General features: G+C 35.6%; 1 protein-coding gene and 1 long non-coding RNA gene across 3 annotated transcripts in view; one reads left to right on the top strand and one right to left on the bottom strand.

Moving 5' to 3' along the window:
- Positions 1-12,884, top strand: part of USP32 (ubiquitin specific peptidase 32) — a 246,595-nt gene that overhangs the window by 155,649 nt on the left and 78,062 nt on the right. For both annotated transcript variants that reach the window (XM_040496917.1, XM_040496916.1), the window contains exons 8-11: positions 647-762; positions 1,743-1,805; positions 4,199-4,282; positions 12,576-12,637. In XM_040496917.1, the coding sequence (XP_040352851.1) occupies positions 647-762; positions 1,743-1,805; positions 4,199-4,282; positions 12,576-12,637 (325 nt within the window). The remainder of the gene's footprint in view (positions 1-646; positions 763-1,742; positions 1,806-4,198; positions 4,283-12,575; positions 12,638-12,884) is intronic.
- LOC121044670 (uncharacterized) overlaps positions 1-12,884 on the bottom strand; it is a 126,701-nt gene that overhangs the window by 101,437 nt on the left and 12,380 nt on the right. The window lies entirely within an intron of this gene.

Here is a 12,884-nt window from a genome sequence, read left to right as displayed (position 1 = left end):
GTGTAAATGGAATACTTTCAGCACTATAAAAATCAACTTATCGGGGCACCTGGGTGGCGCAGTCGGTTAAGTGTCTGACTTCAGCCAGGTCACGATCTCGCGGTCCGTGAGTTTGAGCCCCGCGTCGGGCTCTGGGCTGATGGCTCGGAGCCTGGAGCCTGTTTCCGATTCTGTGTCTCCCTCTCTCTCTGCCCCTCCCCCGTTCATGCTCTGTCTCTCTCTGTCCCAAAAATAAATAAACGTTGAAAAAAAATTAAAAAAAAAAATCAACTTATCAGTTTTAAATATTAGAAAGTAATATAAAGGCTTGAATTGCCTCCTCAAAACCTGCGAGATATTGTAATATTTATTGTATAGTAACTCCCCCCCCCTTTTTTTTAATCAGTTTGCAAGGAATTTAACTGTAAATTTGGGTAAAGCATAGGACTGTAACCCAGGTACTAATTCAGAGAGAGATTTACGAAGAATGCAGGAAGCCCTACAAGTTTAGAGGACTTTAATGACATATTATAGTCTGCTCCAGATGAGAACTTAATCCAAATATACTTGCTTGAGAAACTAATTTTGCTAGGTCAGCGTCTAGTAAAAGGCATTGTACTTCAGAATAGAAAAGTAATTTTCCTCCATAAGAGTTTCTTTTCTTTAGTTTGCTTCAAGGTATTTGATGTTGACCGTGATGGAGTTCTCTCCAGGGTTGAACTGAGAGACATGGTGGTTGCACTTTTAGAGGTGTGGAAGGACAACCGCACTGATGATATACCAGTAAGTTCTGATTGTATACATATTGTTGTATGTAAACTTCCAATAGGAAAGTGGAGTGGAGAATTTAAAAAGAGAGAGAAAAGGATGTTATTATTTTGAGTTACTATATTAATACTACATACTCAAAATATTCATAGCTGAAGGTACAAAATAGGAAAGAGAATGTGCCTTAGAAAATTTGATAAACTGAACTTATTGTGTAAAGAATGAAACTACAGGAAAATTGTCTTAATTTTTTTTAAAGGAAACCTAAGAACTTATTAAGGTAATTTAAAAAAATACTTGGGGCACCTAGGTGGCGTAGTTGGTTGAGCGTCTGACTCTTGATTTCTGTTCAGGTCATGATCCCAGGTTCATGGGATCCAACTGAGCATGGAGCCTGCTTCACATTCTCTCTCCCTCTCCCTCCCCCCCCCCCCCCACATGCACACACTCTCTCAAATAAGAAAAAAAAAGTATATTTGACTGATGGTTACTAGAGGAGAGGAGTGTGGGGGAATGGATTAAATAGATGATGGGGATTAAGGAGGGCACTTGTGGTCATGAGCCCTGGGTGTTGTATGGAAATGTTGAATCACTGTATTGTATACCTGAAATGAATATAACACTGTAAAATAATAATAATATTAAAAAATTTTTAAATAGGGGCGCCTGGGTGGCTCGGTCAGTTGGGCGTCCGACTTCCGCTCAGATCATGATCTCGCGGTCCGTGGGTTTGAGCCCTGCGTCGGGCTCTGTGCTGACCACTCAGAGCCTGGAGCCTGTTTCAGATTCTGTGTCTCCCTCTCTCTCTGACCCTCCCCCGTTCATGCTCTGTCTCTCTCTCTATCAAAAATTAATAAACGTTAAAAAAAATTAAAAAAAATTTTTAAATAAAAAAATTAACAATACTTGACTAAAATATAGTATTCTGTGGCCATTGAATAATAAAATGTAACTACCCTTTTCTAATTACTCCTTTGGATTTTTTTTTTTTTAAGGAATTACATACGGATCTATCTGACATTGTAGAAGGCATATTGAATGCACATGACACCACAAAGGTGAGTCTAGCTAGGGCTAGGATAAATTATATTCTTTTCTGAAAATACCATGTACAATGAATTAGGATATATAGCTTATATACATATTTGAATCCCTTCTGCATCACTTCCACCAAGGGTTTATTTGGACCTACAGTTATAGTACCACGAAGTTGTCTCTAAAGATAGCGCATTCTGTCTTTAAACAGCTCCATTAAGTGTTTATATATATAAACTTATATTTTACAACTAGATGTTTTATAAAAATTAAATAGACATAGCCCTTGACATCTATGGTTTATAATATTTATTTCTTCCATTTTAATAAGTTATAGTAGGGCTAACCTTATATTGAGCAAAAAAGTCACACAAAAAAGAATACTTACTGTGTGATTCCATTTATGTGAAGCTCAAAAACAGAGCCAAAACTGATAAATGGTGATAGGTATTAGAATAGTGATTTGGGGAATGCATGGATTAATTGGGAAGGACCATAGGATATCTGGGATGATAGAAATGATTTTTTATCTCAATTTGGGTGATACATATATTCCTAAATTATTTTTTTCTAATAGTGTTAATAATGATGTCTCCTGAATTATTTAATAGCAGCCAGGATAATCACGTAATACCAAGAGTAAGCATATACTTAACAAAGAATAAATTCTTCTTATTTTTTTTTTTTTTAGTTTGACAACATTTATTAGTAAGGATATTATAATAGGTTTATTCCTATAGCTTATATTATTGTAATGTCTTTGTGTCACCGTGTGAAATTGAAAATAATGCACATATGTGAGGCATATTTGAGTTATTTTGAGCATTTCCTTTCAAATTTTGACATGTACCAAGTACCAGATTGGTAGGATGTAGACTACAGTAGTATTACAGAGGTTTAGATAAAATAAGTGACATTAGTTTTTTTTTCTTTCTTCAATCATGATTCTAGAGGGAATCATCATAGGCTTATTAACTAATGCTCAGTAACAGAGGTGAGTTTTATAGGGCTTGAGCTTTGGCAGTACAGATAGTCTCCCTTGTTTACCTCTCTCTACCAAAAACTAAGGTATCCACTTCTATTTGATATGCGTAGAAACCTGCAACAATTTCTGTTAGCAAATGCCTCATGTAGAGGTACAATTTTTAATACTTTTTTTTCTGAATAATAAATAGTAGGAATTATTGCTGTCTGTGTAAGATAGAGTTTCTACTTCTGGCTCTATTGTAAACTTTAACAAGAAGATAATTTAATTTAGCTGTTCCATCTCCATGTAGCAACAATAATGAAATAGTAACAGTTCAGAATAAAACTTGGACCTTTCAGCCAAACCTATTCACTGGAGACAGATTATGTCAATATTATGCTTTTTTTTTTTTTTTATTAAAAAAAAAGCGTAATACTGGATTTGGATTTAGTATTAACATACTAAATTTGGATTTAATATTAACATACTAAGAAGAAGTTGTATTGTGAGAGCTAATAATCATAACTGTAGTAATTGAAAATCTTTTCTTACATGTGGCTAGCATATAATGAAAAGAGAACATATCAATATCATTAAATAATAAAAGCAAAAAACATTATTCATCTAAGATTGATAAGTAATTATGTGAACACAAGCCGTAAGAAACATTTGGTTATATTGCCTTTATATGTATATGGAATTTTTTGTACACATTGACACTACAAAAATGCTGCCTTTACTCAACTTATAAATTGTTAAATTAGTTTTGGGAAAATCTTATATAGATACTCATTTTTGATATATCAGAAATTTATTATCAAATTCCTTTAAATGTCTAAGAAGTCTGATAATATTGGTAGATATTTCTAAGAAGGTTTTAGAAAATTGTTAGAATGAAAGGACATAATCCAGAGTCTGCTTTTTTGCTTTCAAAAATTAGTAAATAGGTGGCGACTTCAGCTCACATCATGATCTCATAGTTTGTGAGTTCAAGCCCTGCTTCAGAGCCTGGAGCCTGCTTCGGATTCTGTATCTCCCTCTCTCTCTGCCTGTCCCCTGCTCATGCTCTGTCTCTCAGAAATAGATATTAAAAAAATTTTTTTTTAATTAGTAAATACTCCACTTTATTCAGAGCCTTTTGTGGTTTTCCCTAGATAACCCTTGAAGCAGAAGATAATGTGAATTATTTCCCAGGTTATTGGAGGATAAAGCTTGTTGATGATAAATTATCCTCATTACCATTGACTGCTTTGAGAGAGTTTTGTTGCTTTTAAACTTATCCTAGCTGGTCTAGTTTTCAGATGAACATGCAGCATCTACTTTAAGTTATTTGTTTGCTTTAAAATAAAAATGACCAATATACGTTTAATAAATCAGATTTTACTCAAATTCAGTAAAAATGAGGACATTCTTTACATGAGATCTTTTTAAACATTGTTTCTCTTTCAGATGGGTCATCTTACTCTAGAAGACTACCAGATTTGGAGCGTGAAAAATGTTCTTGCCAATGAGTTTTTGAATCTCCTTTTCCAGGTAGGTTTGAAGTAAATGACAGGTACAGAGAGTAATAGTACCAGTAGTTCTACATCTGTTTCATTGTGTAGTAATAACTGCAACTCAGCTACAAAACCGCATCTTATAAAAAGAACTGTAGGGGCGCCTGGAGGTCTCACTTGGTGAAGCATCCGACTCTTGATATCTGCTCAGGTCCTGATCTCATGGTTCGTGAGTTTGAGCCCTGAGGCTGCACTGTTAGTGCAGAGCCTGCTTGGTATTCTCCCTATTTCTCCCTTTCTCTCTGCTCCTCCCCCACTTGTGCGCTCTCACACGCGTGCTCTCTCTCTCTGAAAATAAATAAATAAACATTAAAAAAAATTATTTAGGGGTGCCTGGGTGGCTCAGTGGGTTAGCGTCCGACTTGGGCTCAGGTCACGATCTCATGGTCCATGAGTTCGAGCCCTGCGTCGAGCTCTGTGCTGACAGCTCAGAGCCTGGAGCCCATTTCAGATTTTGTGTCTCCCTCTCTCTCTGCCCCTCCTCTGTTCATGCTCTGTCTCTCTCTGTCTCAAAAATAAATAAACATTAAAAAAAAAATTATTAAAAAAAAACTACATTATCCTGTATACACCTGAAAGATGCTAAGCCACCGAAGCATCTCAAAATCATGGGAGATAGAAAAGTAGAATATAGCTGATTATGTATATTTATCTTATAATTCATGATAGACCAGCATGTTAGATGCATAGATAATAATTTAGATTGCAAAAGCCATCATAATTTCTTATTTTTCTTCACTGTTGTCTTTTTTAAAGGTCCTTCCTAATAAGTGAGGCAGTGTGAATAGAAAGATGAATCATAAGTAGGCAGCTGTAGAATTTTCAATGTACACAGTCTCTCCAGTTAGGAGATTATCTTGGCTGCAAGGCTGTTTCTAAATTTTTTAAAAAATTCTTTAGAAGAAACAAGAAAGATTGAAGAAGGAGGAGAGAAAAGGTGCCAGGAATGAACATTAAGTCATAAGGCTTGCCAGATTTCAACTATTTTCCTAGTTGTAGTTCTTCTCTTGCTCCAATTAAAAACAATAATTTATGGTTTCCATTTTTTATAATTTTTCACAAATATTTAAGTTGACTTAATAGTGATATTTTAGATTCCTCTTTTTTTTTTTTTAAGTTTATTTATTTTGAGAGAGGATGTGAGCGAGCAGGGGACGGGCAGAGAGAGAGGGAGAGAATCCCAGGCAGGCTTGACACTGTCAGTATAGAGCCTGATACAGGGCTCGATTTCATGAACTGCAAGATCATGACCAGCCAAAATCGAGACAGATGCTTAACCAACTGAGCCACCCAGGTGCCCCTATTTTAGATTCCTTATTTTATTTTTCTTTCCTTATACCCCTGTGAAGGTCAGAAGTTTGTTGTGTTTATATCTATCATGTTCTTCTGTTTTATGTAAAGAATAAACATGGCTATGCTAGAATAAATGGAAACTGGCCTCTTCCTGATAGCTAATGACTAATTACACACACACACACACACACACACACACACACACACACGTGCATATACATACACATACATATACATATATATACACATATACATACACACACAATCTGATAAGCCTATAATATCCATTTATATCAATCAGTTGTTCCACATCAGTTACAATTTTCAGCAGGGATTTTAGCTTGATGGCTTTATAAAATATAAACATACAAAAATAATATTAGTCACTACTCCAAACAGAAATGACTTGGTAATATGAAAATTGGTAATATGAAAATTGATCAACTATTTTTATCTCCTTTAAAATAATATCCTTATTACTTTATCTCATAACTTTTAGATCACTTAGGCTTATGCCTATATCATCTTGTAGCTATTGCATAGCATAACGTTTTGATTCTTTTGTATTGTCTTAACTATTTTCTCATTCTTTTTTTTTTCTCATTCTTATCAAGAACTTGCAGTGGCACTATTTTTCTGACTCTAATTTATAAATAACCAAATGCTTGAGATTTGCCTTTGTGTATGTGTGTTTCTAACAATATATTATGAAGAGCTAAAAGGTTTTTCACATGAATACTTATCACCTACATTTTAACATTATATTTTACTGTATTTATTTCATATTCAATATGCTTTTAAAACTATATGTTCACTTAGTATATGAGTAAGAAGACTGTTATGCTAAGTTATGCTAAGTTATATTATGCTATGCTAAGCTTTAATTGTTATCTGTGTCTTAAAATTGGTAGAGTTAGTTGGTAAGTCTAGTGATAAAAGCTTGAATTATACTCTTACTTTATTTGCCAAGATCCCTCTTGGCTGAGTGTTTTAGGTATTTAAGTGTAACATATATAAGTGTTAACAAAATTGGAAAACCATCCCTGTGGTAATGTCTTTATTTTCAGTCCTTCTTCATAAACTCAGTGGCCAATATTTTGAAGTATTCTAAACATAATCGGGGTGTTCTGTCTTGTGCATTATCAAAAAGTATCAAATTTTAAAGAGTGTGGTAGACAGAATAATGCCCACCACAACCACCACGTTATCCATGCCCTAATCCCTAGAACCTGTGCATATGTTATCTTACATGGTAAAAGGGACTTTGTAGATGTATTGGACTAAGGACTCTGAGATAGGGAGATTAGCCTAGCAGATGGGTCTAATTCAAATGAGTCCTTAAAAGTAGAGGACCTTTTCCAGCGGTGGTCAGAGGGAGGGAGGGAGGGAAAGGAAGAAAGAGAGAGAGAGATGACGGAGGAAAAGTTAGAGATGCAAACTTGTTGGCTTTGAGATAGAGGAAGGGGCCATGAACAAAGTAATGTGGGTGAACTCTAGAACTGGAAAAGGCAAAGAAGTGTGTTCTTTTCATCTCCAGAAAGGAATGCAGCTCTGCTGACACCTTGATTTTTGAATTAGTGAGACCCGTGTCTAGCTTTTGACCTACAGAACCATAAGATAACAGTTACTTTGTGTTAAGATGCTGAATTTGTGATAATTTGTTATAGAAGCAATAAAAAAAACCAATGCAGAGGGAGATAATCCATATTTATGGATTGGAAGGCTCAGCATCTTGAAGATGTCAGTGTCAGTTCCCTTTAAATTGGTTTGTAGACATTCAGTGCAATCCCAATTAAAATTGCACTGGCATTCTTCTCAGAGCTAGAATAAACAATCCTAAAATTTGTATGGAACCACAGAAGACCCCAAATAGCCAAAGTAATAATGAAAAAGAAAACCAAAGGGGCAGAAGGGATCACAATCCCAGACTTTAACGTCTACTGCAAAGCTATAATCAAGACAGTATGGTATGGCACAAAAATAGATACATAGACCAATGGAATAGAATAGAGACCCCAGAATTGGACCCACAAATTTATGGCCAACTAATCTTTGACATAGCAGGAAAGAACATCCAATGGAAAAAAGACAGTCTCTTTAGCAAATGGTGCTGGGAGAACTGGACAGCAACATGCAGAAGAATAAAACTAGACCACTTTTTTACGCCATACACAAAAATAAACCGAAAATGGATGAAAGACCTAAATGTGAGACAGGAAACCATCAAAATCTTCGAGGAGAAAGCAGGCAACAACCTCTTTGACCTCAGCCGCAGCAGTCTCTTGCTCGACACATCTCCAAAGGCAAGGGAATTAAAAGCAAAAATGAGCTATTGGGACCTCATGAAGATAAAAAGCTTCTGCACTGCAAAGTAAACAATCAACAAAACTAAAAGGCAACCAATGGAATGGGAAAAGATATATGCAAATGACTTATCAGATAAAGGGTTAGTATCCAAAATCTATGAAGAACTCATCAAACTCCACACCCGAAAAACAAATAATCCGGTGAAGAAATGGGCAGAAGACATGAATAGACACTTTTCCAAAGAAGACATCCAGATGGCCAACAGACACATATGAAAAGATGCTCAATGTCACTTAATCATCAGGGAAATACAAATCAAAACCACAATAAGATACCACTTTAAAATTAACAACTCAGGGGCGCCTGGGTGGCGCAGTCGGTTAAGCGTCCGACTTCAGCCAGGTCACGATCTCGCAGTCCGGGAGTTCGAGCCCCGCGTCAGGCTCTGGGCTGATGGCTCAGAGCCTGGAGCCTGTTTCCAATTCTGTGTCTCCCTCTCTCTCTGCCCCTCCCCCGTTCATGCTCTGTCTCTCTCTGTCCCAAAAATAAATAAACGTTGAAAAAAAAAATTAAAAAAAAAATAAAAAAAAATAAAATTAACAACTCAGGAAGCAACAGATGCTGGCGAGGATGTGGAGAAATGGGAACCATCTTACACTGTTGGTGGGAATGCAGACTGGTGCAGCCGTCTGGAAAACAGTGTGGAGGGTCCTCAAAAAATTAAAAATAGAACTACCCCATGACCCAGCAATAGCACTACTAGGAATTTATCCAAAGGATGCAGGAGTGCTGATTCACAGGGGTACATATACCCCAATGTTTATAGCAGCACTCTCAACAATAGCCAAATTATGGAAAGACCCTAAATGTCCATCAACTGATGAATGGATAAAGAAGATGTGATTTATATTTACAATGGAATACTACTTGGCATTGAGAAAGAATGAAATCATGCCATTTGTAGCAACATGGGTGGAACTGGAAGGTATTATGCTAAGTGAAATAAGTCAGAGAAAGACAGATACCATATGTTTTGACTCATATGTGGATCTTGAGAAACTTAACAGAAGATTATGGGGGAAGGGAAAGGGAAAAAATTAGTTATAAACAGAGAGGGAGGGAGGCAAATCATAAGAGACTCTTAAATACAGAGAACAAACTGAGGATTGATGGGCTTGGGGGAGAGGGGAAAATGGGTGATGGTCATTAAGAAGGGCACTTGTTGGGATGAGCACTGGTTGTTGTATGTAAGCGATGAACCACAGGAATCTATCCCCAAAACCAAGAGCACACTTTTACACACTGTATGTTAGCCATTTGACAATAAATTATATTTAAAAATACATACATACATACATACATACATACATACATACATACATACATAAATTGGTTTGTAGATGTGGCGCATTCACAATCAAAATGCCAAAAAGCTTATTGTTGTCATTGTTTTTGTGGAACTGGACAAGCTGATTCTAAGTACATACAGAAGTGGAAAAGGCCAAATGTAACCAGGATAATGTAAAGAACGATGTTAGATGACTTACATTACCAGATATTAGGACTTAGTATAAAACAGTAGTGTTAAGACGATGTGATACCTGCATGAAGGTAGACAAATAGACCAGTGGAACACTATTGAGAGTTTTTAAACAGACCTACATGTATGTGATCACCTGACTTATAACAAAGAACACTTTGCATTGCATATGGGAAGGGGTGATCTTTTCAATAAATGGTGTACTGGGTCAATTGGTATCTCTGTGGGGAAAAATGCATTATTATTCTTCCTTCTTACCCATACATCAAGATTAATCCAAGTGGGATTATAAATCTAATTAAAGTTTGAAAAGTAAAGATAAAGCATCTAGAAAATAATTTGCAAGAATATTTTAATGCCTTTGAGGTGGCAAAGACTTCTTAGGACACAGAAAGCATTAACCACAAAGCAAAAGTTTCTAAGTTGGACTTCAGTAAAATTAAGACTTTTTTTTAGGGGCACCTGGGTGGCTAAGTCGATTAAGTGTCTCCATTCGGCTCAGGTCATGAACTCACAGTTAGTTTGAGCCCGCATTGGGCTCTCTGCTGTCCGCACAGAGCCTCCTTCAGATCCCGTGTTGTTGTTCTCCCCCCCCCCACCCCCTGCGCTGCACCTACCCCACTCATGCTCACTCTGTCTCTGTCTCTCAAAACTAAATAAACAAATTATGTAAAGAGCCTAAATGTCCATCAACTGATGAATCGATAAAGAAATTGTGGTTTATATACACAATGGAGTGCTATGTGGCAATGAGAAAGAATGAAATATGGCCCTTTGTAGCAATGTGGATGGAACTGGAGAGTGTTATGCTAAGTGAAATAAGCCATACAGAGAAAGACAGATACCATATGTGTTCACTCTTATGTGGATCCTGAGAAATTTAACAGGAACCCATGGGGGAGGGGAAGGGAAAAAAAAAAAAAGAGGTTAGAGTGGGAGAAAGCCAAAGCATAAGAGACTCTTAAAAACTGAGAACAAACTGAGGGTTGATGGGGGGTGGGAGGGAGGGGGGGTGGGTGATGGGTATTGAGGAGGGCACCTGTTGGGATGAGCACTGGGTATTGTATGGAAACCAATTTGACAATAAATTTCATATATTAAAAAAATAAAATAAAATATCTACAAAAAAACCCAAAACAAAACAAAAAACTAAACAACAAGTCATTTTTTTTTTTTTTTTTAGTGAGGAGCTACCATTTAAAAAGTGAAAAGATAAGTTATGCAGTGGGAGAAGATGTTTGTGAAACCTGCATCTGACAAGACTTGTATCTAGGGCATAAAAAGAATAAAAATCAATGAGAAAAAGGCAAAACTTCAATATAAAAATGTGAAAAAAAAATCCTGAAGAGATGCTTCACAAAACAGAATGTCCCAGTAGTTAATAAATGAAAAGGAGCTCCTTAGTCATCATGGACATACATATTAAAACCACATGTGAAATTCAGTAGACATACCCCAGAATGGTTAGTTTGTAAGTGATATGAAGTATTGGTGAGGATAACAAGCACCTGGAACTCTCATATATTGCCAATAGGATGTAATTTGTACAATTTGTAATAGTTGTAAATTATTACAAACACATTGGAAATTGTTTGACAGTATTTATAAAAGTTGAACATATATTTACCTGGTGACCCGTAAAGTCTACTCATATGTAAAACCTACAGAAACTGGTGTTATCTGGGCACCAAAAGACCTACAAGTAAGTTCTTAAAATCACTATTTGTTGTAGCCCAAAAAACCCCAGAAAATGACCCAAATACTTATTAATAAATAAATACATAGGAAGTAAATTGTGGCATGTGCATACAGTGGTATACTTTAAAGCACTGGAAAATAAGTCTAATATTGCTACACCCAACAACATGGATGAATCTTACATAAACTTGAGCTGAAACACTAAACCAAAAAGTTCAAAAGCATGCAAAACCTATTCTATGGTGATAGTATTCAGGATAGTGGATACATCAGAGAGGTGCAGTGGTGTCTGGGAAGGAACCCAAAGTGGGCTTTGGGTGAGATAGCAGTTGTTTTTTTACTGGGTTTCATAGATATTACTTTGTGAAAAGTCGTTGAACTGTACACTTAAGATTTGTTCACTTGTAAGCATGTGTATTTCCATTTTCTATAAGTTTGCTTAGAAAAATAGGTTTCAAAAGCTCAAATATCTGTCAATATGAGAATGGATAAAACAGTGGTGTGTTCAAACAATGGAATACTACTTAGTAATGACAATGAACTACTTACTCCTAAATAGATAAATCTCAAAAACCCAATTTGTGGATTTTGTTGTTATGTAAATGTCACCTCAAAAGGTAAAACTGTAAACAGATCATGAACTCTCTGGTTAATGTTAGCCATGCTGATGTATTTATAAAGAGCTGTACTACTGTCTGTAATTTACTTTGAAATGCATCCATAAATTAAGGATGGATGAATTAATGGATAGATGCAAGTATAATAAAACGTTAATGTTAGAATCTAGATAATGGTTATGACATGTTCAGTGTTAAATTCTTTAAACTTTTCTGTGTTTTTGAAATTTTTCATGAGAAAATATTGAAAAATTACATCTGTTGATGATATTTAGAGAAGCCACATAGAGGAAATGAGCCCTAAAAAGCATATTTTTAAAAAGCTTATTTAGCATTAGTGGCAATAATTTTTCTCTTTGAACTGATTAAACTGAAATGCTACCCATATTTTTTGTCTCCTATATCCTCTGCATCTCCCCTCGCCTTTCTCCTTGAGTGCCATGATTTGCTCTTCAGATTTCAGGAAAGAAAATAATATTCCCTCTGTGAGATATCTTAAAATACATAGTATTAATGAAATGTTCTGGTAAATAGTTTTTTCCTTCTGTCTCTGTCTCTATCTCCGTTTTCCTCCCTCCCTTCCTTTCTTTCCTGTCTCACACAGAGATTTAGAAGTTGGCCTCTATTGAAATAGTTTGTTTAGAAAACAAACAAACAGCTCAAGTTTAAAGTTCAAACATTGGTAATTCATCAGTTGAAAGCTATTGCTAATTCAGATTCCCATCTACAAAATGGAACTCATGCAGAGCATGTGAAATTTTATACAGTCCAGTCATTGGCACCAGTGAAGTTTGATTTACCACTTTTTTCTCTAGGTATGTCACATAGTTCTGGGGTTAAGACCAGCTACTCCTGAAGAAGAAGGACAAATTATTAGGTAAGTTTATAGTTTCAATCAGTGTACTTTTCATTATATAGTTGAAATTTCCGACACTTGAAATATATTGTTATTAAGTAACATGTCCCATTTTAATATAATCATTATAGTGACACCTTGTTTCTCCAAAGTAGTTTCATATTGAAATATTTTTGTTAAAATAATTTCCTAACCAAGGGATTGGATTAATTTAGAAATCATATTCTCTTTAGCTTTAAAATTGCACCAAGTACTGAATTTAATTTTT

Source organism: Herpailurus yagouaroundi, unplaced genomic scaffold (assembly GCF_014898765.1).
Source record: "Herpailurus yagouaroundi ecotype Mexico unplaced genomic scaffold, PumYag 189, whole genome shotgun sequence".
NCBI lineage: Eukaryota > Metazoa > Chordata > Mammalia > Carnivora > Felidae > Herpailurus > Herpailurus yagouaroundi.
The sequence above is the reverse complement of the archived record's forward strand: the minus strand, read 5'-3'. Positions and strand labels throughout refer to the sequence as shown.